At 55.9% G+C, this 23,872-nt stretch overlaps 2 protein-coding genes and 2 long non-coding RNA genes across 4 annotated transcripts; 2 read left to right on the top strand and 2 right to left on the bottom strand.

The window, feature by feature from the left end:
- Nucleotides 1,535-4,677, top strand: LOC110260752. Its single transcript, XR_002344122.1, has 3 exons — nucleotides 1,535-1,642; nucleotides 2,960-3,117; nucleotides 3,453-4,677. It is a non-coding gene; the product is annotated as an uncharacterized LOC110260752 (long non-coding RNA).
- Nucleotides 2,056-7,441, bottom strand: LAG3 (lymphocyte activating 3). The gene is given in 8 exon segments (NM_001105306.1): nucleotides 2,056-2,196; nucleotides 2,480-2,607; nucleotides 2,899-3,141; nucleotides 4,685-4,960; nucleotides 5,369-5,632; nucleotides 6,247-6,512; nucleotides 6,927-7,074; nucleotides 7,384-7,441. Coding segments are annotated over 8 exon segments (1,524 nt in total).
- Nucleotides 9,479-14,499, bottom strand: PTMS (parathymosin). Its single transcript, XM_013987418.2, has 5 exons — nucleotides 13,662-14,499; nucleotides 10,649-10,720; nucleotides 10,393-10,471; nucleotides 10,186-10,247; nucleotides 9,479-10,021 (listed from the first exon to the last, which is right to left on the bottom strand). Exons 1-5 carry the CDS (start codon nucleotides 13,704-13,706, stop codon nucleotides 9,971-9,973), a joined length of 309 nt encoding a protein of 102 aa, XP_013842872.1. The 5' UTR covers nucleotides 13,707-14,499; the 3' UTR covers nucleotides 9,479-9,970.
- On the top strand, nucleotides 14,481-18,367 carry LOC110260751. Its single transcript, XR_002344121.1, has 2 exons — nucleotides 14,481-16,469; nucleotides 16,572-18,367. It is a non-coding gene; the product is annotated as an uncharacterized LOC110260751 (long non-coding RNA).

Here is a 23,872-nt window from a genome sequence, read left to right on the forward strand (position 1 = left end):
AGGAATGTGTCACCTCCTAGGAGAGATCCCGCAGAGAACAGGAAAGATTAAGCAAAGGAGCACTGTATACACAAGCCACCTGCGTCCCCTTCCTTCCGTCCCCGGCTCTTCTCTTCCTTAGTGGGTAGAGGGACAGGTGGCCTCTGTCGCCCCCCCTGTCTCCTTCATACAGAAGCTTGGGGAAGTCCCTGCACAGAGCCCATGAATCCACAGAGACTCCTCTCAGAAGCCCAAAGGGCAGAAGGTGTCACCTAGCAGAGAGGAAAAATGCCACCCACAGAACTTTCCAGGAAACCCCTGCCCCGTAAAAACCTGGCAGCTTCCACCACGGCCGTGGAGAGAAGGTTGTGGGCAGAGCGGAGTCTCCTCGGGCCACTCCCCACCCCAGCCCACAGCAGAGGGTAGAAACAGTGTTTTGGATGCTTCTTAAAGGGACATCAGGCCTCACCTTATAGTGTGACCATCCCTGGGGCCACCAGAGCCTCCTTTCTGCACCACTGACCAGACAAGGGTCACCACCATTCTAAGGCTGGGAACCTCAGATTGCCTCAAAGGCTTCATTCCTCAGGGCTCAGAGGGCCTCCCCACCAGGAACGAAGGTGCCCCCTCCCCGTTCTCTGTCCCCAAGTCTCTGGCCATCATGTCTCCACAGGGCAGGTCTTCAGCTTCGTGGCTTGCGTTGGTGTCACTTCACACAGCACACAGGCTCAGCTGGACAGTGGCAGGGCCTTTGCGGTAGCACGGGCTCCAGCTGGCACGGATTCTTCCTCTTGTCCAGGGTGACAGCCCTCAGCCCACTGCACACACTGCAGGTAGAGGGCTAGGTCCCTTTGGGGTGCGGTGGGCTGAGGTCATGCCTGTGTGTGTGTGGGTGTGTGTGTCCAGGAGCAGGCACACATGCTCTGCTAAAGCACCATCTGCCAGCCCAGAGGAGTGTTCCCTCGAACAGAGTGAGGGGAGCCGGCAGGCTTGTGGGGCCTCTCCTTCATTTCTGTGCAACCAGAGCAGGCCTGCTCCCCCTTCACGAGTGGATGCTCAGCTCGCCACAGTTTTCAGAGCCCTTTTATTACCCGATATTTGCAACAACTGCTTTGGATGGGCTGTTATCACGGTCCCATTGAAGAGGTGAGGAAACCGAGGCTCAGGGAGAGGAGCTGTGTTCACATCAGCACGGCTGGGATCAGAAGCCAGGTCTCCTGACTCCTGAGGCTTTAGGAGCAGCCAGGGTCTTCCTGAGGCCTTCGTTCCCAAGACTCCCCAGTGTTAGACTTGGTTCGTCACCTTGCTGGGGCCAGGGTGACCTGTCCCCCATCCCTCTCCTGAGGGTGCACAGGGCTGGAGACACCTGCTCGCTCAGTGCAGGCTCCTGTACAGACCACACAGAGTGCAGCCACGGAGGCAGAGCCCTCTGGCGGGCATCTGTGCCCTGCACAGCTAATCTCAGGCTGTCGCAGCCTGCTCAGTGACCTCCAGCGGTGTGTGACACACAGAGACCACTGGGGGGCAGTATGTTCTCATGCCTGGGACCAGACAGGTTGCCCCAGGGCTGAGGAACGTGGGGGTGGGGAGGAGGCTGCCACCCAGAAAGGCTGCGAGACCCCATCTCCCTCCAGGAGGACTCAACCTGGCAGGGATGCTCTGAGTGAGTGTGTGTGTGTGTGTGTGTGCTGCAGCCAGAGGGCCAAGGACAGTGCTGAGACAGGGTGAGAGTGGCGCGGGCCAGAGGAGCAAAATATAAAGGAAACCAGGGCAGTCAGGATGCCGAGAGCAGCACGGAGGAGGAGAGGGCTGGAAGCGGGCGGGGGACGGCTTGCAGGACCTTTAGGAAAATGACTACCTGGGAGAAAGAGACGGAGAAGAAAGAATCACCAAGAAACCAGGAACGGAAACAGGGAAGACGAGAGACTGGCTGTGGAAAGTAGGTCAGAAGACCGGGGTGTGAGAAGGAAGTCCCAGAGGCTGGGGAGACCCAGAACCTTCCCTGGGCAAGAAGAGGCCAGACTCAGGCTTGCTGCTGACAGGGAGTTTATTTGCACTGAGCTGCGGGGGGCCAGGTCAGGGCTGCTCTGGCTGCGGTTCCACCTCTAGCTCCGGCTCGGGTTCCAGCTCTGGTTCTGGCTCCAGCTCCCCAGTCTTGCTCTGAGCCTGGGGTGGGTGAGTCCCATGCTCTAAGGCAGAGAATCTTCTCGGGCGCCACTGTAGGAAGACAAACACGGAGGGTAGGAGGAGGAGAAGGGAGCAAGCCAGGGGGAGTCCATCTCTTCCTCCCCCCCACCCCCCCCACCCTGCCTATTTGGCCCCAGGCCTTCTCTCAACCCCTCCGAGCCTCCTTCAGGTCCTGCAGGCACAAGGGATCCCCGGAGAGCAGAGACCCATGAAGAGGGGGCTCTGATGGCAAGTTTGGGAATCCACCTTGCTCATCTTCCTGGGGAAGGGGTAACAGACAGCTAAGTACTGGGGACAGGGGTTCCCAGCTCACCCGTCTTCTCCACACGTGAAAGCTAATAGCTCCAGAAACCAAAAGGAGCAGGAGGAGGGTACCAAGGATGAGGAAAGGGAGGTGGCCTGTTTTCTGGGCCCCCAGGGCTCCCCCAGAGCGTTGGGCACCTACAGAGAGAGTAGGAGATGGGGGTTGGCAGAGGATCAGGCTGAAAGGACATCATCCCACACCCTCATATGTTACAGATGCAGACAGTGAAGCCCAGAGAATTTAAAGGACTCATCCAGGGTCATTCAGCTGCTTAGTGGCAGAAGCAGGTCAGGCCTCGTCAAGGGCTGGAAGTCAGCTCCCAGCCCTTGGAAGGAAAAGAATGGGGGTGAGGCGGGAGGGGGGTCTAGAAGTGGGGATGGAGAGGACCAGTCAGGAGCTGGGGCTGGGGTGCCGTGGGGGTCTCAGACCTGGGCGAGACAGCTCCGTGAAGTATCCTGCGGTCCCCAGAAGCCTCTCCCCCTCGTACAGCTGGCACTGCCAGGGCTGAGAAAGGAGTCTGGCCTCCTGCAGCACCAGCCAGGGTCCCGGGGAGCTCCTCCAAGACCTCTTGTCCAGGGAGCTCCACACAAAGCGCTCTTGCCCGGATGCCGGTGTCACCTCACAGAGCAGTTTCTTCGGGTTGCCAGGTAATCCGGAGGATTTGGGGGTCACTGAAAAAAATTAGAGGGACGAGATCTCCTGGGGGGCCCGACTCCCTGAATTTAAAGGTTCAACTCCCAGGTCTCAATCACCTTGACTCCCCTGGGCTCTGATTGGGTGAAGGTGCAGGGAGGAAATCAGGGTTATGGGGAAACTAATCTTATCAAGACAAAGCTCTGGTCTGATCACTCTGCGGCCCCTAAACTTTCCAGGCTCCCTCCTGCCTTCAGGGGACTGTTTAAACCCAAACTGGCCCAGAAGGAGCCCACAACATATATTACTTCTGATTTTTTTTTACATGACTTGCTACTCACATGCTCAGAACCCCCAGCCTCAGTCAGATGAGCTGGCCCCCAGGATACCTGGCATGTTTCCTGTTTCTATCCTGTGGCTCACATCTGCGTCCCCCGAATGAACTCTGTCCCCCTTTCAGAATGTCTAGAGAACAGACCAGCCGATCTAGAGACAGAACATCTCCAAGCTGCACAAGTATGGGCACGGTGTGTGGGACGAAGGGCCTGGAGCAGAGCGTAGTGACCAGGCCCTTGAAGACTTGGTGGCACAGACACTTCCTTGAGCTTAGAGCCCAATCTGGCGCTTCCCAGCTGTGTGACTTTGGGCAAGTTCCTTCTCTAGAAAATGGGGGCAACACTATCCCTCCCATGAGCTGTCATGCAGATAGCATGGAAAATGGACTCTAAATAGCTGACCCTTGAGAAGGCCTCAGACAGAAGGAACTGGTAGCCTTTGGCAACTGATTGGGAAGGAGGAGGTCGGGTTCCAGGATGAGTAGGATGTGACCGGGGTTTCTGACAGAAGGGCATCTTAGCCAGAGGACTGGGTGGGGAAAAGATGAGGTTCAAGGTGAGGCTGAAGTGCGGGGACCACATCTAGGGAGAGATATGTGGGAAGCACGTGGAAATTTAGCTTGGCCTCTGGGAGATGTCTTATTCATTAACATGTTCATTTATTTATTTAACCAAGATACATCACTAAGCACTGACTATGTGGCGCCACTATTTAGTGGTCATGGATGGCCAGCAGACACGGCAGTGCTGTGACAGTCTCTGATCAATCAACACATGCTTTCTAAGGGCGCTTGGGGTTTTTTTCTTCTGTGTTGGTTTTACACTGTCTTGAAAAGCCCTCGTTCAGTAAACAGTTGCTGACTAAGGGACTGATTTATTAACTCCTCCCAAATCCAGGCCACCATCTGCAACTTTTACCCAAGCCCTGCCTCCAAAGTGGGTGAGGATTCTGGAAATATAGTCCACCTCTTTTGAACCATTCAAACCTTTGCCACCTCTCCATCTCACGTCTCAGACCCTCCCCCCCAATTGAGAGCAGGGGAGTCCCTTACAGAAGAGTGGAACGTTCATCCAGTGACTCAGGGGAGATTTTCAGTTTCAGTTCATTATATGGGGGCGAGGAAAGAGGAGACCACAAGAAGCAGTCCCTGGAACTTGTACCCAGTGGCCTGGCATCATGAGGCAGACTTGCCCAGTCTTTGCCCCACCGGCCTTCCCTTCCTGTCCTTTCCCACCTGGGCCTGACCTGTGATGACTGCCAAAGTGACAGTGGCACTAAGCTGCTGCCCCTGAAGATGGACGCGGCAGGTGTAGGTCCCAGCCTGGGCCTGGCTCACAGCCTCTAGTCGAAGGGTAAAGTTGCCATGGTCCCCGGCCACCAGGAGGTCAGGACCTCCCCCAGGAGGGGTCCACGTGGCAGTGAGAGACGACTGGGTCCCCACACCCCGAGGCAGGTGGCAGGGCAGATCCACCGTGGCACCGGCTGCAGCATACACTGTCAGAGGGACAGGGGGCTGGAGACCTGCCGAGAAAAGGGAACCTTAAGTTAAAGGTGAGAGGAGGCATACAGAGGGGCTGGAACATTAGGTCTGCAGGAAAGGGAGGCAGAAGTACGAAGGAGGCAGTCCAGCTCGGCAGGGCGCTAAGGAGCAGAATAAGGTGGATGAACACAAGATGCTCAGAACCCCACAATGTGGGTGGGCCAGTGGGAGACCCCAAGATGGCAAGCGAGGCTGGATGGACAAGGGGAAACCTAGAAGGGGAGAAGCGGCTGAAAGGAAAGAGAAAGGGGTGGGACAGGGAGGCCTAGAGTGATCACAGGTGGCATCAGCTGCCGGAGACCTGGTTTGGGGGCTTATAAGTCAGAGGGAGGTGACAAGGGGGCAGGAAGGGGTTGTGGTCAAATGTGAAGGCAGAGTGGAGGAATTACCCAGAACTGTGAGGTTGTATGTGATGGAGACATTGAAGCCATCTCTGTAGGTGATGATGCAGCCCCAGGTCCCAGAGTCCAAGGGGCTGATTTGGGACAGGAAGAGGAAGTTTCCGACTAAGTGCTGATGAGGGGACTCCTGAACAGGGACTCTGCCTGGGCCGCGGAACCAGTGCACGGAGGCTGGGAAGTCAGGGCGGCTGAAGGAGCAGTTCAAAATGACCCAATGCGAGGTCCACAGAGACCCGGGGGGGCTGGCCGTCACTGCGCAAGGGGAGAGAAAGATGGTCAGGCAGGCCCACTGGACCAACACAGCAGGCCAGTGAAGCTGGAAGCTCCTGGAAACAGGTACCTGGCTGGAGATCTCTTTGTCTTCTCTCTCCCAACTCTCCTGGGGCCCGCCTGCCCACCCAACCCAGTGCCTGGCACCTAGAGGTGCTTAAAATGCATGCTTAGGAGTTCCCTGTGTCCCTGGCTCCAGTTCGCTTGGCTCCGTCCGCACTCAGCCTTCTGCGAGGCTTGCTTGAGGACCCCCGCTAAGTCCACCTCCTGAGCTACAGGACGTCTGAGTTGAGTCACTCCAGCCCAGCACTGTCCCCTCCAAGGAGTGCCTCCCCTCCTCCACCCTGGCACTCCCTCTGTGGGTGGGGGAAGGGGAGTTCGAGGGGTGATACAATCTCTCCACAAGGCCCTCCCCCACACACGTGCTTCTCTGGGGGCACCTTCCACCCCCTTCCGCCCCTCTACTGGAGGCTCTCCCGCTAAGGCGCATCCTTCGAAGCACAACCAGCCTCTGCCCGGCTCTTCCTGCCTCCGGGGCGGCGGGGAATGGGGCACCCTCCTCCCAGCCCCGCTCCCCTCGTCCCGCCCCCACCTACCCGCTGCCTGGCCCACGCGCAGACGGAGGAGGCAGACGAGGGCGCGGTCCCGGTCCCGGAGGCTCACGGCGGCGCGGTACTCGCCGGCGTCGTCGCGTCGGGCCGGGCGCAGCCACAGCGAGAAGTCCCCGCGCTGGAGGCCGCGCTCTTCCAGCTGCACGCGGGGCTGCAGTGGCGGCCTCCCGATGCGCAGGCCTCCGGGAGCCACCCTGAGCACCGTGTAGCGGCGGGGCCCCGGGCTCTGAGGGGAGGGCGCCGCGGGGCCCCTGATCAGGAGAGAGTTGGGACTGAGAAAGCCAAGGGAGAAGCAGCCCCAGGCAAGAGGCAGTCCGACCAAGAGGCACCCTTTGAGGATGAGAAAGCCCACCCAACGGGAAGACCTCTGGCCTGCTAAGCCTCCCCCATCTCTCCCCCCCCCACCCCACCCCCGCGCGCCTCGGGTTGGGCCGGCACCATCCAGTACTGGGGAGGCAGGTGGGATGCGGGGCGTGAGGGGAGCAGTCTGCGGAGAAAGAGCGGAGGGGGCTGCAGCAAGGGCAGCAGGAAGGCTGAGACACTGCTTCAGCAGGACTGACAGCTCAGGGGAGAAAGCAGAGTGCTGACTTGGCTCTTGGATTGTCCATCTGGACGCCTTTACTGCTGGATTTGGGGATGCTGTTGCCCTTGTTTGGGGTGCATACCTGTCTGGTAGATGCTGCCAAGTGACTTGTCCTGTTCGCAGAAGGCTGAGATCCTGGAGGGGGATTGTGGGGCTGCAGGGGAGCTGGGCAGGAGCCCCCTCCTGGGCCCACACCACCGGGACCTCTGCCCTTGGGTCTGGAGCCTCCACTGGGGAGGAAAAGAGAGGCCAAGGGGAGGGGCCATGAGCCAAGAGACTTCAAAGTAAAGAAGGAGCCTCAGCTGCTACCCAAGGGAGAAGAAACAGGGCCGAGGAAGACCTTGGGTTTCTGCCCCTTCCTGGCCAAGGGGGAGACGGGAGGGAGGCTTTGGGGGCTGGAGGACTGCCCCAAGAAAGGCATTGTTAGATCCACCCAGTCTAAGGACCTTGGCATCCCTGTGGTCATCCCTGCTGACCCCACCCCCACCCCCGCTGTGGGTCCGAAGGTCAGCCTTCCCAGAGGGTCGTCCCCACCTTACCTGCAGCCGCGCAGAGCAGTTGCAGAAGCAGCCAGATGAGGAAGTGAGCCTCCCCCATCTCCCCTGAGGCCTGGACCACACAGCCCTCCAAAGGGAAGAGGTCAGACAGTGGAGAAGGACTAACAGACAAAAGAGAGAGGTTCTGCAGAGAGGGAGTGGGTGGAAGAGACTCCAGAAAAAGAGGGATGGAGGCCTGGGGAGAGAGGGAGGAACCAATGAATCTAGAGGAAAGCTGGCCGGATCAGGCAGCAGGAAGGTGGGCTCAGGATGGGCTGGGGGGGGTCCTCAGGGATGGGGCAGGGTGCTGGCAGAGAGCAGAGTGGAGACAAGGTGGCTGTCTCGAGCTGGAGGCCGTTCTGCTGCTCCCAGGGCCGCGGCCCCTGTCCTTCTGCCTTCCCTCCACCTTCCCCACTTCCCCTCCCCGTTGCCCCCCCCAACACCCCAGGGCTCACGGTTTCGCTTCGCAGTGGAAAGTCTGAGGGGGCTGATTCCCAGCAGCGTTACCCTCCACCCCTGTGGTGGCGCTCCCCTTGTTTATTTCCTCAGCCCTGGGTGTCCCCACCGCCCCCTTCTCCCTTCCCCCACCCTCCTTTCCAGGGGACGGTCTGCCCTTCTCACTAAACCGTTTCTGCCTCAAACTACCCACCTGCCCATCTCTGAGCTGCCTGGGGGGGGGGTGTGTATTCACGTGTTCTTGGCCAGCCCTTTCCTGGGTACTCACCACCTCCCTCATTCCCTGAAATCTCCAGAATTTCTTTGCCCCACTCCACCTCCCTCCCCCCCCCAGCCAATGACTCCTAGAAATGTTACTGTGCCCTAAAAGATGGTAGGTCTGAAGAAGCGCACCCCAAACACAGGGAAAATAGCTACATTGTATGGCTGTACTGCCTTCACTATGTGCTGTGTGTTATAGTGGACACTTTACACACCTTAAAGTCATGAAATCTAAGATTATCCCCCATTGTATAGATGAGAAAACCAAGGCAGCTTCAGAGCTGAAACAATTTGCCAAGGTCACTTAGGGTGGGTGAAGACAAAAGCTAGCCAGTGTGTGTGTGTACTCTGGACCCTGAGTGAGCTGAGTGAGTCATGGGTGTCTTCTCATCTTTTTTTTTTTTTTTTTGTCTTTTTTTGTCTTTTTAGGGCCCCACTTGAGGCACATGGGGGTTCCCAGGCTAGGCGTCAAATCAGAGCTGTAGCCACTGGCCTTCACCACAGCCACACGGGATCCCAGCCGCGTCTGTGACCTACACCACAGCTCAGGGCAACGCCAGATCCTTAACCCACTGAGGAAGGGATTAAACCTGCATCCTCATGGATGCTAGTCAGATTCTTTTCCAGAGCCACAATGGGAGCTCCAGGTGTCTGCTCATCTTTAGGGATGAATGGTATCTACAACGCACACACACCCCTCTCCAGCTCAGACCTCTGCAAAATCAGCGGGCTCTCCCAATCCAGAGTTTCTGAACTGAGAAGGCAAGAGTGCTATGGAAAAATGCAGAAATTCCCCAGCAGAGTTCAAACTCAGGGAGAATGGAGGCAGAACTAGGGAAGGAAGCCTGAGACTGCCAGAGGGCAACGCTTGTTCCCCACCCCACTTAGCCTGAGGAGCCAGAACTCAGGCCTGGAACCACAAGAGGCCCTGGAGTTCTCCCTGCTTGACCAGGAGCTCACTTCCTCAGTGCCAGGCAACTCTCACTAGGTCCAAGGAGGCTGCGACCCAGACCTCCTGCCCTCTACCACTTCAGGGGTGGGACTTCCTGTTTCTGAGGCTGTTTCAGCACAATAGAGCTGGTAGCTTTCCACTGGGCTCAGCAGTGTATAGCCTGGTGCTGGGGAGCAGGGAAGGGTGTGTGTATGGCTGGGAGGAGCCTTCCCAAGAATCCAAAAGCTGGACGGTGTCACCGAGGCACGCACTCCCTATCCACCCCTGTCCACCCCAAGGTGCTGATCTTGTCTTCTTGAGTGGTGGGTGGTTGGAGGGTGCTGCTGCCTTTTTTTTTTTTTTTTTTTTTTTTTTTTTTTTTTTTTTAATAGAGGGAAAGGGTTCTGACAGAGGGTGCCATTGCTCTGCCCCGGGAAAGAAGGATACAGGTTAAAAACAGAAGCGCGACCGTTTCTTTATTAAATTATACAAAAAAGGGAGGGGAGGGGGGCAGCTGTGGGGCTCGGCCCCAACCCTGGCCCCAACCCGGCCTGGCGCTGTCTGAGAGAAGGGGATCTGAGGGAGACCCAGGGATCAGGCAGGGTAGGGATGGGCAGGATGTGACGCTGGGATGCAGAGGTTAGGAAGGAGAGGGTATCAGAGGAGAGTGGGCTGGGCTGGAGGGAAGGGGAGGAGGAGGGAGGGGGGAACTGGGACCAGCTGGGGAGCTCAGATGGGGGAGGTCAGGAGGTGGAAGATGGCAGTGAGGATGGAGAGGGCAGTGACTGGAGGGTCGGCATGAGAAGGCTGGGGAGAGAGGGCGGCCGCTCGGGCGCAGGGCCCAGAGCAGGGAGCCAGGTGAAGGGTGGCTGCACTCGGGCTGTCCCCACCCCCACCTCAAGGCCCCGAGGGGCCTCCCACCCCAGCCCACTGGCAGGGGGCTCATGCCGATGCCCCATTTTCTGTCTTCTGCCGCTTGGGATCCGCTTCATCCTGTGAAGAGGGAAAGAGCTGGGGTAGCCCTCAAATGGGAGCGGGACCGCCCCCTGTCTCGCTCCAGCCCCCGCCCTGCACCACCAAGATCTGGGTCCAAATCCAAAGGGCTCCCGGCCCTGCTGCATCCCTGACAGCCCCTCAGCCCACAACCCAGCCCAAACCTCCTCTTCGGCAGCTCTCTTCAGCGCGGGCCCTTCGTCCTCATCTTCTTCTTCTTCCTCATCTGAGGAGCCAGAAATGGGTCATTGGGGAAGGGCAGGAAGCTCCGGCGGCGGCGGAGACCCCCTGTGGTGGCCCTCAGCCCTGCTTCGGGTCTTCGAACCCACCCTGACTGTTCCTTTGAGCCCAGCCTCCCTGCCCCTCCCCACCTTCCTCGTCCCCTTCATCTTCCTCCTCTCCGTCCTCGGCAGTTTCTTCTTCCTCCTCCTCAGCTCCGTTCTCCTCTTCCTGTGGGGACCGGGAGAGGGAGGCGTCAGGCTGGCCCGGTGCCTCCACCCACCGTCACCACCAATGGCAAGAGGCCTGGGAGGGCCCGGGGGCGGGGCGGCAGGGATGGGCGGGGCCAGGGGAAGGCGGGGCCGGGAAGGTAGCTGGGGGCTCGCAGAGCAGGTGACCCCTCCGCACCTCCACCACTTCTTTCTTTCGCTCTTTCCGGCTTGCCTTCTCCTCCACTTTCTCTTTCTTCTCCTTCAGGTCCTGCGAGAGAGAGAGAGAGAGAGAGAGAGAGAGCACCTTTCCTCTCATCACAAATGATCCGCAGCCCTTAAGTCCCTCCAGCCCTGGTTCTCCCTCTGCAGTGAGCTTAGAGGAGTGTGAAATGCAGGTGGCCCGGGCGGCTTAGAGACAGAACAGAAGTCCCAGGGTCCTCACGGCCACAAAGGGGCTGAGACTAGACACCTTCCCCAAGACTCGAGGGAAGAGGCAAAGTGATGGAGCCAGGGAAGAGGCAGTCAAGGTAACCGCTCACCACCCCCGCCAAGTTCTGCCCAACCTTTACCGGCTGAAGAGTTCAGCTCAGCAAAGCAAATCCCCTCCATCTGCTCGCAGTCCTGACGCCCCACCCCCTCTTGAGGTCCCTCCGCCTTCTTCATCTGCCCCCTCCCACTGCCGGCCCTGCTCGGCCTTTTGTCTACCTCTGGGGCCTTTTCCTGAGTACTCTCTCCTGGGCATCCCTCCCAGCCTCCCCTTCAGCTTCGAAAGGCTTTGTTTCTCTCTGTCCCTGTGCCCCCTGTATCCTCAGGCTCCTACTTGGCCAAACACTACAGGAATAGGAAGAGCTCCTTAGCACGATTCCCATGCCTCCCTCTCACTAATGCCCACTCCTGCCCCAAACTGGGCAGGTAGCTGCCTCCTCCCGACCAGCCATGGTGTGCTGTGCACATTGGCATGGCGTGATCTCTGGTCTGGTGTGGTGTGTGCACTGCTGTGGTAGGAGGGTAGGTGTCACCATTTCCGGGGGGATGTAGGGTCAGTAGGATAAGGAAAGGAATATGGGACGTGGTAACAGACAAGGCCTGTGTGCATGGGGTAGAAAAGTAGTGCTGAAGGTACCTGTCGAGTCCCCTCCTTCCATTCGGCCCCTCTCTCCTCTCCAGGACCCCAGCAGGCACACCTTTGATGTCCTGTACTGATGTGGCAGAGGGAGGTGCTACAAGAGTCCCCTGTCAGGATACACCACACTGGCCCTTCCAACTGAGATTCCAGTTCTCTCTCCACCCCACCCCTTGGCAGGCACTGTGGTGTCTGTGTGACCAGATCGGGCCTGGTGTTGGTGTGCAACTCTGTGTATCTGATTCCATGTGGATGGAAGTTTTCTGGGTGAGTAGATCACCCTGGGAGGGTGTGTCCTTTCTGGAAAGGGGGGGGTTGGATAGGAAAGGGGGTTGGTGTAGGATGGTTGGCCTAGAAGGACACTCAAGTCCTTTCTCCCTTTATGGGGAGCACAGAACGCAGGCCCCCTTTCCCTTCAGCTAGGTTTCTTCACGCGACTTCGCTGTCCTCATTTCTTTTCCACATGGCCAGTCTGGCATTTCTACTCCCTGGTGGGCTTTCCCCTTCATCCTGGGCCTGGAGAGCCAAGGGGTTGTCAGCTTCTCTCTGGTGGCCCCAGTACCAGGTCTGTGCGGCCCTGGCCTGAGTTTCCCACCCAGACAGATGGAGAGGGAGGGAGAGTAAGTGCCAGGGAGGGAGGGAGACTAGCAGAGGCCAAAGTCCAAGGGGCCAGGCCCTCTCCTCCCCTGTCCAGTCCTGTCCTGTCCTTCTGGTCACTGTCCTTCCATGATCCCTTTTCCAGGAGGGTATGTGACCTGGGCCTTGTGCTAAGCAGCTCTCTGGCCTCATTTACCCAACACAGGCACACACACTGACACAGGCTGACACCGATTCACACACACCGCTACCGAGGGGCGCTGAAGCAATCCAGAGACACATGGCCGGGTGTTTGGGCGTGCTGGCACACACTCTTGAGACAGCACTAGAGCACAGTGGAGCCACTCGGCACTCACAAAGCAGCAACATGGCTCCAGAACAGCTACGTCTCCACATGCACACATGTAACTGACACGGGCAGTCCCACACACTCGCTGGATTTCAGACATACAAAGACACCTACTCAGTGAAGTCACATGCCACCGCACAGCCAGCCCACCGGAGGGCCGCTCAGCACACCTTAGCGCTCACGCGGAACCCCTCTCTCTCACTGCCTTAAACCCCACTGGTTCCCCTTTTCACTTCACGGCCTCCAGGAGACCTCTGTGGCCTCCCCAGCAACCGCCCCCACCCAAGGTCGGGCTCCCCGCCCCCAAACCCTGGCCGAATTAATTTCCCCAAGCAACACTCAGCAGGTTCCCTAGGGAAATTAGAGGAAGGCTGGAAGAAAGGCAAGGGCGAAGGGATGGGGCCAGGGAAGGAAGCTGATGAGAGCAAAGGCGGCGCGATGCAATGCCATGCAATGCTGAGCCTCAGCTTTTTCGAAGGCTATTCCCGGCCCCCTTTTGGTTTTTAGGAATTCGAGCTTCTCTAAGTGTGGGAGGGAGACGCGGAGGGCTATGGAGAGAAAAGAAAGCTGAAGGCCAGAGGAGGAAGGAACGGATGTAGATGGAAGGAGAAAACAGAGGCAGTAGCTCTCGGAGATAAGCAAGAGCCGGTCGGGCCTCGAGGGGAGGGGCCCGCGAGGAGCAGCCTCCCGGGAGAGTCCTGTTTACACTGGACGCAGGCTCTCAAACCGCTTAGCAGAGGAAAGGTGAGGTCAGACTGGAAAGGGAGACGGGGACCGGGCGCCGGAGAGGGGCGCGGGGGAGGGGGCATGGCAGATGAGACGCGCAGAGCTCCGACGGACACCGGCTGGGGTGGCGGCGAGCGAGCTAGGGCCGGAGAGGGGTGGGGACGGCACCCGGCCGGAGCGGCCAGGCCGGGAGCCGGGTGCGCGGCGCTCGGGAAGCTAGAGGGCGCTGGCGCTAGGCGCGCGGCGCGGGGTAGGCAGCGCCGGGCTGGGGCGCGGGGGGGAGGGCGCAGCGGGGTCCGCCGGGACCCCGAGCCGGGGCAGTAGTGTGGGGCCGTCTGGGGCGGCCCGGGGCGCACGACCGCGCGGAGCCCCGGGGGCGCGCGGGGGCCAGGCTAACGCCGGCCCCGCCCGTACCTTGGCGCTCAACTCGGCCGCTGCCTCCACGCTCTTCTCCGACATGGTGCCGGGGCCGGGGCCGGGGCTGGCGGGGAGCCGGGGTCCCGGGGCCGAGATGGAGAGGCCCTGGACGGCGGAAGGTGGCCGCGGCCGGAACCTGGCGCGGTGGCGGCGGCGGCGGAGACAGCGGCAGCGGCGGCCGCTGGGCAAGCTGGGGCTCTGGAAGAGGCGGCAGAGGCGCGCGGGGTGGGGCGGGGGTGGGTCTGGAGCGGAGACCCGCAGGGCTGCGGCCGTCCAGAGGGCGGGCGGAAGGGCGGTGCGGGCGGTGGCCGGCGCGCTCCGGCCGCGATCGCTAGGTCCTCGGCTCGCCGCCCCCGCACCCGCAGAGCTGCCGCCGACCAGCCGCTGCCGCCCCCGGGCAGGGAACCCGCTTATAAAGCGGCGCTGCCCGACGGGAGGGGCTTCCCAGGGGTGGGGCAGGCGGGAGCGGGGAGGAGAGGAGAGGGGAGGGGGATGAAAGCGGAGGTTGGAGAGGTGGGGATAGGAGGATGAGAGCAAGGGGAGGGAGTGCGCGAGAGGCGGGAGGGAGGACTAGACCAGGAGGGGGAAATGGAGAGACTGACGGTCGCGGAGAAAGGAGTGGGGCGAGGAGGTGGGGAGGGGTGGGGTTCCTGCGGGGAGGGACCTCTCCTAATCCCGACCTACTGCCTGCGAACGTGGAGCCCGACCCCCAAAAGCCCTGAGATTTTGCCGAGGGATGGGGTGGGGGGAAGCGGATGGAAAGGCCGGGCAGGTATTTGAGAAACCAAAAGCCTAAAGAGGAGGAAGAGGGCGGGAGCCACTTCCACTTCTCCCTGGATTTCCCCTCTCCTGCCTCTCGGTTCGCTGGGTGGCCTTGAGAGGGATTAGAGAGCAGAAAGGGCAGCCCACCCTCCGTCCTGCCCGAGGCTGACATTTGTGTCCCCTGCTGGGTTCCTCCCTTCGCGGCTCTTGCTTGTGATCTGAGGAGGGGCCGAGGCTCTCCAGCCTCCTTTCCACCTTCGACCTTTCTTATTTGCCCGGCTCACCTCACTTTTCTTTGCCTGGTCCTTCTATTTCTCTTCATTCCTCTTTATCCATTTCTATCTCCCATCTCTCTTCTTGTCACCTCTTCTCCACTTCTCACTTGCCCTCTCTGCATGCCACCTCTGATGTCTTCCCTCTCTTTCCAGACAACATAGTTCCTGGCTCACCTGAGTCTGTCACCTGGCCCTATATCCTTAGCTGATTTTCCTCAACCCTTCTTCACTCCTCTCCTTATTTCCCACATTTTCCCTTTCTTGATGTTTCTCCTTCCTCTGCTGCCTTCTTCCCAGCCTTTCTGGAGTGTATCTGTCTCCTTTGCTGGGGGTTCCAGGCCACTCTAACCCACACACCCTCGGCTCCTCACCCACAGTCTCAGTATCTTTGGGTCATTTTGAGAAGCTTGCTGTTTCAGGAGGGAACCGGAGCTAGGGTGTGTGACACAGGTCTGGAAGGTGGATGGGGCGGAAGGCTAGGGTTTGGAAAAAGATATCTTTGGTGCGTGTGCGCTCCTATATTTGTTTATCATCAGTCTTCATCTTTGTATCATTTTCATCTTAATAAAAAAGACATAACTGATGGATCATCACCATTTCGTCTCGGGGTGCCCCTACTGTCTTTTGGTCCCTTGGTGTACACACTTCCCAATTTCTCCTCTGACTCCTCTCTCAGTTTCTCAGTCTCCATCTCCTCAAAAATCTTGGCGCCCCACCCAGGCTTTTCCTTGGCCAACTATGTCCATCTTTCTCGGAGACCTTTCCATCTCTCTGTCTCTCGGACGTACTCCCTGATGTTTTTAGTGATCTCTGACCCTCTCCATCTCTGTACTCTTTTGCTTCATTTATGTCCCTCTCCCTCCTCCTTTAACCTTCCCCCCCCCCCAGTCTCCCCGTCTGGCTCCCTCCCTGTCAGTCTCTTTCCTCTCCCTCCCACCCTCCTTTCCTCAGTGCCCCCCCCTTCTCCACCTCCCAGCCCCGCCTGCTGTCTCAGGACACCCTGCTGGGCTCTTACCCTGTTGCCCTGGTAACCGCCCCCCACTCCGGTCACCTCCACTCCCCTCCCCCCCTCCAATCACCGCCACCAACAACCTCCATCCACCTTCCTCCTATTTTTCCTGAGAGCCAATAGAAACCCTGTTGCCAGGTGGAATGCTCATTTGAATCAGCCAATCCAGGAGCCTAACTGCTTGCCCTGCCTTATATGGGGATTTGAGGAGGGCCACTCCCCCCACTCCAGCCCCACAGGGGACCAGCCCCTCTACTGTCCTTTCTCCCCGCCCTGGAGAGAGCCTGGGACCCTCCGTCTCACCCTTCTATAAGGGTCTGGCCTCCCATTTCTCTAACTGGGACCACCGGGGTTAGTGTGGGATGTGGGCTGGACTGTGGGCAGGGCCTCAGGGCCGGGGGTGGGAATGAGGTGTGATTAGGGAAGGGGAGGCGGAGGGAGCCGGGAATTTTGCCCAGGGAGGGGTGTCTGGGAGCGGAGGCAGCTGCAGTGGAAAATTCCAGGGAGATGGAGCGGCAGAGAATGGGAATCCTGCCCCAAGGCCCAAGGGAGAGCCTTGAGAATCTAAGAGTGTGGACACTAGGGTCCAGAGGGACCAAAGGAAAAAGATGTAGGAAGCTGGAGGCCTGGATCTCATTCCCTTCCTGCACGGGAGAAGCACCCCTTAGCCTCCACTGTCTGGTTGGACCACAGACCAGTCTCCTGAAGTCTTGGCTTCAAGAGAAGAAAGCCAGACAGGACACTTAGGATGAATTTGAAGTGAGTGGGATGCTGGAAACCCAAACCTACCCCTAGCCCTTGGGATTGGTCTCTGGGGCCAAGAGTGTTGAATGATGCCAGCCTGTGTTTGCTCCTTTCCAGAGATTTCTGAGGCCTTGTGGAGGCTTGCCTGTTCCTAGAGCTCTATTACTCCACGATTCAACTGAGAATTTTCCACTGGTCACATGGGGAAACCTGTGCTTCTTACACATTTTCTGGAGGTGGGAAAAGGGAGGCCAAGTGAGAAGAGGGGAGGACTGAGCCCCCTGGAAACTATTACTTCTGACATCCTAGCAGTTCTACTTCCATCTCATTCTTAACTGAATTCTTCCCCCCTCCAGTTTCCTGGGGTTTTTTTAGTTTGCCTGTTTATCTGATAGGTTAAGTGAGTGTCTAGTTAGTGTCTTTCAAGGATGGGAGGACGGAAACCTCAAAGCTGGACCTCCCCGCTCCTCACTTCATCCCGTTCTACTCCCAATGGCCTCGTTTGCTAGTCTGATTTTTCCTTTGCTTTTCAAAAATTTTTTAATTGTTTAATCTTTTCAAAACTCAAGTCAGTCAGGGGAGCGGTGAGAGAAGATGGACTCCTAGAGAGAGAGAGAGAGACCTCACTCAGCCTAACTTGGATTCAAGTTTGTTTTAAGTATGTTCCCTGAAGGACTATTATTGAAGAAATCATCTTCGTTACAACACGAAGGCGAGATCGTCAGGAACACACCTCGTCAAGTTGGGCCCTCATCCTCTTCTACTCACATCTATGTCGAGTTAAACTACAATGATGCTCAGCTTTCCGTGAGCCCCCTGCGCTTCAACAAACGTTTATGGAATGCCCCGTAGGTCTTGGGCCCTGTGCTGTGTGGTGGAGCCACAAAGCTGAGTGGAAAAGACGTGGGCCCGGCACTCTTTTCTGCTGGACAGCACCCTGTCCCATCTGGGGGCAGTGGGGGATGGAGGGTCCTTTCCTGGAGGGCCTCCATGACTTTTCTCCTGATTGCAAATCCTCATCCCCTGTTCCCACCTCCAAACTGCTTCCCTCACTCCTCCACTCGTATCAGTGTCTCCTTCTCCTGGGCACGATACCTAGCACACAGCTAGGCACCCAAGAGGAAGAGCTCAATGAAGTATTGACTTCCTAGCCCTGACCCCCTATCTTGGCTTGACTTCCTAGCCCTCAGAGCCCCCTCAACCTTCTTTCCTTGAGCAGGCTGGAGAAACACAGGGCAGGCTGCCAGGAGACCAGCCCACCTCTCTCTGACTTGGCATCTTCTCAATAACTGCAAGTGTCCTGGTGGTCACTGTCTTATATAGGATCAATATCACAACCAAAATTTCTGTGGCTTTCCTACTTCCTCGTGAACTTTCTCCCCAGCAAAAGTAATTGGTTTTACCATCACACCTCTCTTCCAGATTCTTCGATTGGCCTTGCTTATTCTCTGTGCTGTCCTTCGTGACTTCCTTCACTTTTACACTCAAAGTTTGCTGTTGAACCTCCACTGCCCTCCTTTCTTTTCTTTTTAGTTTTATTTTTTTAGAGCCATACCTGCGGCACATGGAAGTTCCTGGACAGGGATCAAATCAAGCAGCTGTTGGCCTACACAGTAGTTTATCTTTAACCCACTGAGTGGGGCCAGGGATCGAACCCACGTCCTCATGGATACTAGTTGGGTTTGTTACCACTGAGCCACAATGGGAACTCCTGCCCTCCTTTCAGTTTCTCCCCAATGCGCATCTTTTTTTCCTCCCGGTTTAAGAAAAAAATTTTTATTGGAGTTGATTTACAATGTTGTGTTAATCTTTCAGTTTTATCGAGATATGATTGACATATGGCATTGTGTAAGCTTAATGTGTACAGCATAGTGCTTTAACTTAAGACTTCATTAAATAACTACCACAATAAATCGAGTGAGCATCTATCATCTTGTATAGACACAAAAGTAAAGAAATAGAAAAAAAAGTTTTCCTTGTGATGAGAACAATAAGGATTTATTCTCTTAACAGCTTTCATATATAATATGCAGCACCGTTAATTATATTTATCATGTATGTTACATCCTTGGATTTATCTACCTTGCAACTGGAAGCTTATACCTTTTGACTACCTTCATCCAATTTTTCCTCCCCCACTCTTTTCAAGAAGACTTTGCAGGCTGGAATTCCCTTCCTGGCTCAGTGGTTAACGAACCCGACTAGTATCCATGAAGACTCAGGTTCGATCCCTGGCCTCGCTCAGTGGGTTGAGGATCCGGCATTGCCATGATCCTGTGGTGTAGGTCGCAGACGCGGCTCAGATCCCATGTTGCTGTGGCTGTGGCATAGACTGGACCCCTGGCCTGGGAACATCCATATGCTGTGGGTGCAGCCCTCAAAAAGACAAAAAAAAAAAAGAAGAAGAAGACTTTGCAGGCCTTCAAAAAAGTCCAGAAGGAAGATAACATTTATAGATGCTGTCTGTGATGATGGGAATGTTCTAGATGGAACAATCGCAGTGTGTTTCCAATGCGTGATCATTAGCCACGTGTGGCTATCAAACACTTGAAATGAGGCTAGTGCAACCGAGGAACTGCACTTTTTACTTTATTTTAATTTTAATTCATTTCTTTTATTTATTTTAATTCATTTTAAATAGCCACCTGTGCCTAGTGGCTGCCATGTTGGACGACACCACTTTAGACCTTGGCCTGAAACTACCTGTGTTTTTGCTACCTCGTTTCCCATCTCCACCTCCAGTGTGCTGCACAGAGAAAGTCAAGAGCAACTCTGGCTGCCATATTGGAAGGTTGCCTGAGCCACTGTTGTCATCTGCTCTACCATAAGTGCATGTTTGCTCACGATTTCCATGTTTTCACAGATGAAACAATCTATGCGACTGACCCAGAGGAGAGGAAGTGAAAACGCTAGGGAAGATGGGACCAGGAGTGACAGCTAGAAGCTTATTTTGCTTATTTTGTCTTGGATGGATAACCCCATTGGCATGAACGCATGGGTGGAGGACAGGACCTTTCGAAGTAGAAAAACAAGGGAGTTATATCTGGAACATGGGGTTGAAGCCCCATAGAAGATTCAGGGAGACAAGACAAGGGAACTGAAGTCATGACTTGAGCTCAGGAGAGAAGCCAGCACAAGAGATAAGGGTTCGAGGGTCATCAGGATTTAAGGTTATGTGTGGGCAGCGGGGCTTGAACCATGGAAGTGGGTGATGGAGTTGCTTAGGGAGACCAAGTGAGAACAGTGCCTCTGAGACCTGGCAACTTAGTACTGTCAGGGTTTACCTCCCTCCCCCAGTACCCAGGCACTGCACCCCTGCAGGGACTGAGCTGCTGCAGTCAGATTCTTAACCTGCCATGCTCCGACTGGACCCCTGGCCTGGGAACCAAAAGACTTAAAACTCCATTGCTAATGCCCACCATTAACATTTGCCCATCTACCCAAGATGGTCTAACACCTAACACTTTATGATAAAACTAGGCCCAGAATTCAAGTATTCCTATTGTCCTCCTCCTGCTTTGGGTAGCTGGCTTCTAAAGGTAAGACTGTCCACTCTGTTATCCTCTATAGCTCCATGGTCAGGATCTTCCAGCCAGACTCAATTTCCATATGTTCTCAAACCATATGTACTGTATGTACTCAGTACATACAGTACAGTGTGACAAGCAGAGTGGTCTTTTACTTCTCATCCCGTTGCCCAAGTCCAAAAACCCGGGAGTCTTTCTTGACTTTTCTCCCTTACACTCCTACCATCAGCAAATGGTTAGCTCCGTCCTCAAAATATACCTAGAGTCTGACAACCTCTCCTTGCCTCCACTGTTTCTAACTACCCCAAACCACCACCATGTCTCTTCTGGATTATGGCAACAGCCTACTCATAGGTCCTTCTGTTTCTGCTGTGGTCGCCCAGGGGTCTGTTCTCCATACAACAGCTGGAATAGTCCTTTTGTAGGTCTTTCAAAGTCCGAGGATCTGGCTTCCTTCTTGCTCTGTGAAGGTGTCTTTCTCTACTGCTCTTCTCTTCATTCGCATCCGTCTAGGCACATTGGCTTCTTTGTTGTTCCTTGAACACACTAAGCCTATTTCTGCCTCAGGGCCTTCGCACTTACTTGTTCCTTTGCACAGCATGCCCTTACCCCAGCGATCCCTTACCTGGTTCAGGTCTCTGCTTAAGTGTCTCCTTATCAGTGAGGTCTTCCCAGGTCACCCTAAGAAGCAACTACCACCTCCCAGCTGCTTGCCTGTTACTCTCTCCCCCTTTGGTGTAGGTCACAGACGTGGCTCAGAGCTGGCGTTGCTGTGGCTGTGGTGAAGGCTGGCAGCTACAGCTCTGATTGGACCCCTAGCCTGGGAACCTCCATATACCTCGGGTGCAGCCCTAGAAAAGTCAAAAAGACAAAAAAAAAAAAAAAAACTGGATTAAAAAAAAAAATGTTCCCGAGTCACTTTTCTTTTCTTTCTTTCTTTTTTTTTTTTTACTTTTTAGGGCCGCCCCTGAGGCATATGGAGGTTCCCAAGCTAGGGGTCAAATCAGAGCTGCGGCTGCCTGCCTACACCACAGTGCATGGCAACACCAGATCCTAAACCCACTGAGCAAGGCCAGGGATCGAACCCACATCCACATGGATCCTAGTCGGGTTTGTTAACGCTGAGCCATGATGGGAACTCCCTGAGTCACTTTTCAACCTCACTCTGATCTGGTGTCCACTACACAACTTAGTCTACCTGGGCAGCTTAGTGCTGTCAGGGTTCGCCTCTCTCCCCAGTACACAGGCACATACATATACACACGTACGCTCAGTCACACCTAGTCACTTTGGCTCAGGCTAGAATCTAGTCTCCCCTAACTCCCACATCAGCACCCCATCCTCACTCTGCTCCAGCAGCCAACTGTCCTGGAACTGCTCCCAATGCGTGACCTCACATCTAACAAGGGCCCCTTTTCTGACCCAGTTCTACTCTCTCAAGGACTTCCTGACTTTGGCTCCATCAGATAGAGCTGTGAATATGGGAAGCACTGTTTCTCTTCCTTCCCAACAATCGTTATCCTCCTTGAGTTCAGCTTCATCCCTGGCAGGACCCTCCCTCCCTCCTACATCTTATCATCTACAGGACACTCCAGTGACTGAGGAATTTCTGTTCATTAGAGTTCACTGGACAGAGATACAAGAAAGGTAGAAAGAGGGAGTTCCCATTGTGGCTAGCAGTAACGAACCCGACTAGCATCCAGAGGATGAGGGTTCGATCCCTGGTCCCGCTCAGTGAGTTAAGGATCTGGCATTGCGGTGAGCTGTGGTGTAGGTCACAGACAAGGCCTGGATGGCATTGCTGTGGCCGTGGCATAGGCCAGAAGCTGCAGCTCTGATTCAACCCTAGCCTGGGAACCTCCTTATGCCTTGGGTATAGCCCTAAAAAAAAGCAAAGTAGGAAGACAGGAAGGAGAGCGGGAAGGGAGGGAGGAAAGAAGAGAAGGAAGGGATGGAAGGCAGGCGAGGAGGAAAAGGAAGACAGATACAAACTCTGAGGGGCAGAAAGTTTACTTGTAAAATTTCATTCCTTCAGTTCCTGGAGTGGGTGGCTGCCGACATAGTATGTTGCTGGAGACTCTGAAAATGAGCTTTTGTGTGTCCTCCATCTCCACCTGTCCAAGGATTTCTCTTTAACTCGAGACAGAGCCCAGGTTTGGAGCTTTGTCTCATCATTAGAAGATAAATTGTAATTTGGAAATACTCCTAAGAGAGGTCCTTGCTTTAAAATCATGCAAAGGTGGAGTTCCTGCTGTGGTGCAATGGGAACCAGGGCGTCTTGGGAGCTCTGGGATGCAGGTTCCATCCCCAGCCCGGCACAGTGGTTTAAGCAGCTGCGGCTTAGGTCACATCTGTGGCTGGGATCTGATCCCTGGCCTGGGAACTCCGTATGCCCCAGGGCAGCCAAAAAATAAATAAATAAAATCATGAAAAGATAAAAATGACTGATATCAGATTCTTAAGTTTGGGAAAGAAGAAGAGAAAGAGCTCTAGGCACCCAAAGGCAGTAGGTAGAGGATACCGGATAATGGAAAAAGATGAAAGGAGAAGGCTAGAAGCTGAGCTGCCTCTTATCCAATTCCGCTGAAGGCTGGACATGATGAAATGAAATGGAAGAGGCTGGAAGGTGAGGACCACACTTAGTTAAGTCTGGGCTGCAGTACTGTCACTGGGACAACTTTTGATCACATGTCAAACTGCTCTAGTTTGGGGGCAAGAGGAAGAGGGGCACTCGTGTGGCAGAATGTCCAGAGATAGGGCATCTGGAAGATAAAAGATTCTGCTAAGTCTCTTCCCCAGAAATATCAATGGAAAACACATTTTCTTTTATTCTGTCTTTCTCTTTGGCTTTGCCAGCTTCTAGGTTCTCTGTCTCCGTTCCCCCTATGTCTCCGTTACTGCTTTTTTTCCCTCTTTAATAACGATCAAGTCCAAAGAAACCTGAGAAACCCCACTCCCACTATCTCTTCCTGAGTGACCAGGGACCTTCCCCCTCTTCCCCAAGGAAGCGTTGGGGTTGGGAACAAGTCTCTCTCACTGTCAGGCCCTGTGAAGCACGAACAGAGCCAGCAGTCAGTGTAAAGAACCAAAAGATCTGGAATTTGGATGAGCCTGGTCTAAAGTCCACCCTGGACAGTCCAAATCCTGACACCCAGGGGGAGGGCCCTTCTCTCCAGCTGGGCCAGATTTTATGCAAGGCATTTAGTGTGTCAAAGTGTCAGTCTTTGGCCTTAGAGTCGGTCTCCTGACCTGTTTTCCAACCCCGCCCCTGGGTGATCTGGGTTAATGGAGCTCTCCACCTCCTCTCCAAAACATTAGACCCTTGACCTACCTACCTTCCTGACTAGAGGCAAGAAAGATCAGTGTGGACTGGGAGCTCTTGAGGACACAGGAGTCAGAGAAAAGGAAGGGGAGAGTAGCATTAAACGAAAAGATGTCAGAACTAGGACCTCTCCCCAGTCTGACCCCTCACAGCAGGGTAACTGAGGTGGGGTCCGGGAGTCTCTCAAATGCTAGTTCCCAATGGGCTGCAGTTCCAGTCTGGCCGAAGAGCGCCATCTGGCGGCCAGCCCCTCAAACTGGAATCTCTTTGCCCTAACTGAGTTCTCGAAGCCAGAAGACAACCTGGGCGGAACCGTCACCTCCTCTCCTACGTCACTCCGGGGACCCCGCCCCTGCCTGGATCGCACCTCCTCCTGCGGGCGACTGGCCCTAGCGCCTCCCCCGCAGAATTGCCGCCCTTCCGCCCTCTCGGGTTGATCGCTTCCCCGGTAGAAATCTGCTTAATGCTCCCCCGGGGATCCGCCCCACCTCGTCGGGGAGCCCATCCTATCCCCTGGGAATCTGCCCCCGTCCTCTTCCTCCCCTCCCGGGGGATGGACTGCCCTGCTC

Source organism: Sus scrofa, chromosome 5 (genome assembly GCF_000003025.6).
Source record: "Sus scrofa isolate TJ Tabasco breed Duroc chromosome 5, Sscrofa11.1, whole genome shotgun sequence".
Taxonomy (NCBI): Eukaryota; Metazoa; Chordata; class Mammalia; order Artiodactyla; family Suidae; genus Sus; species Sus scrofa.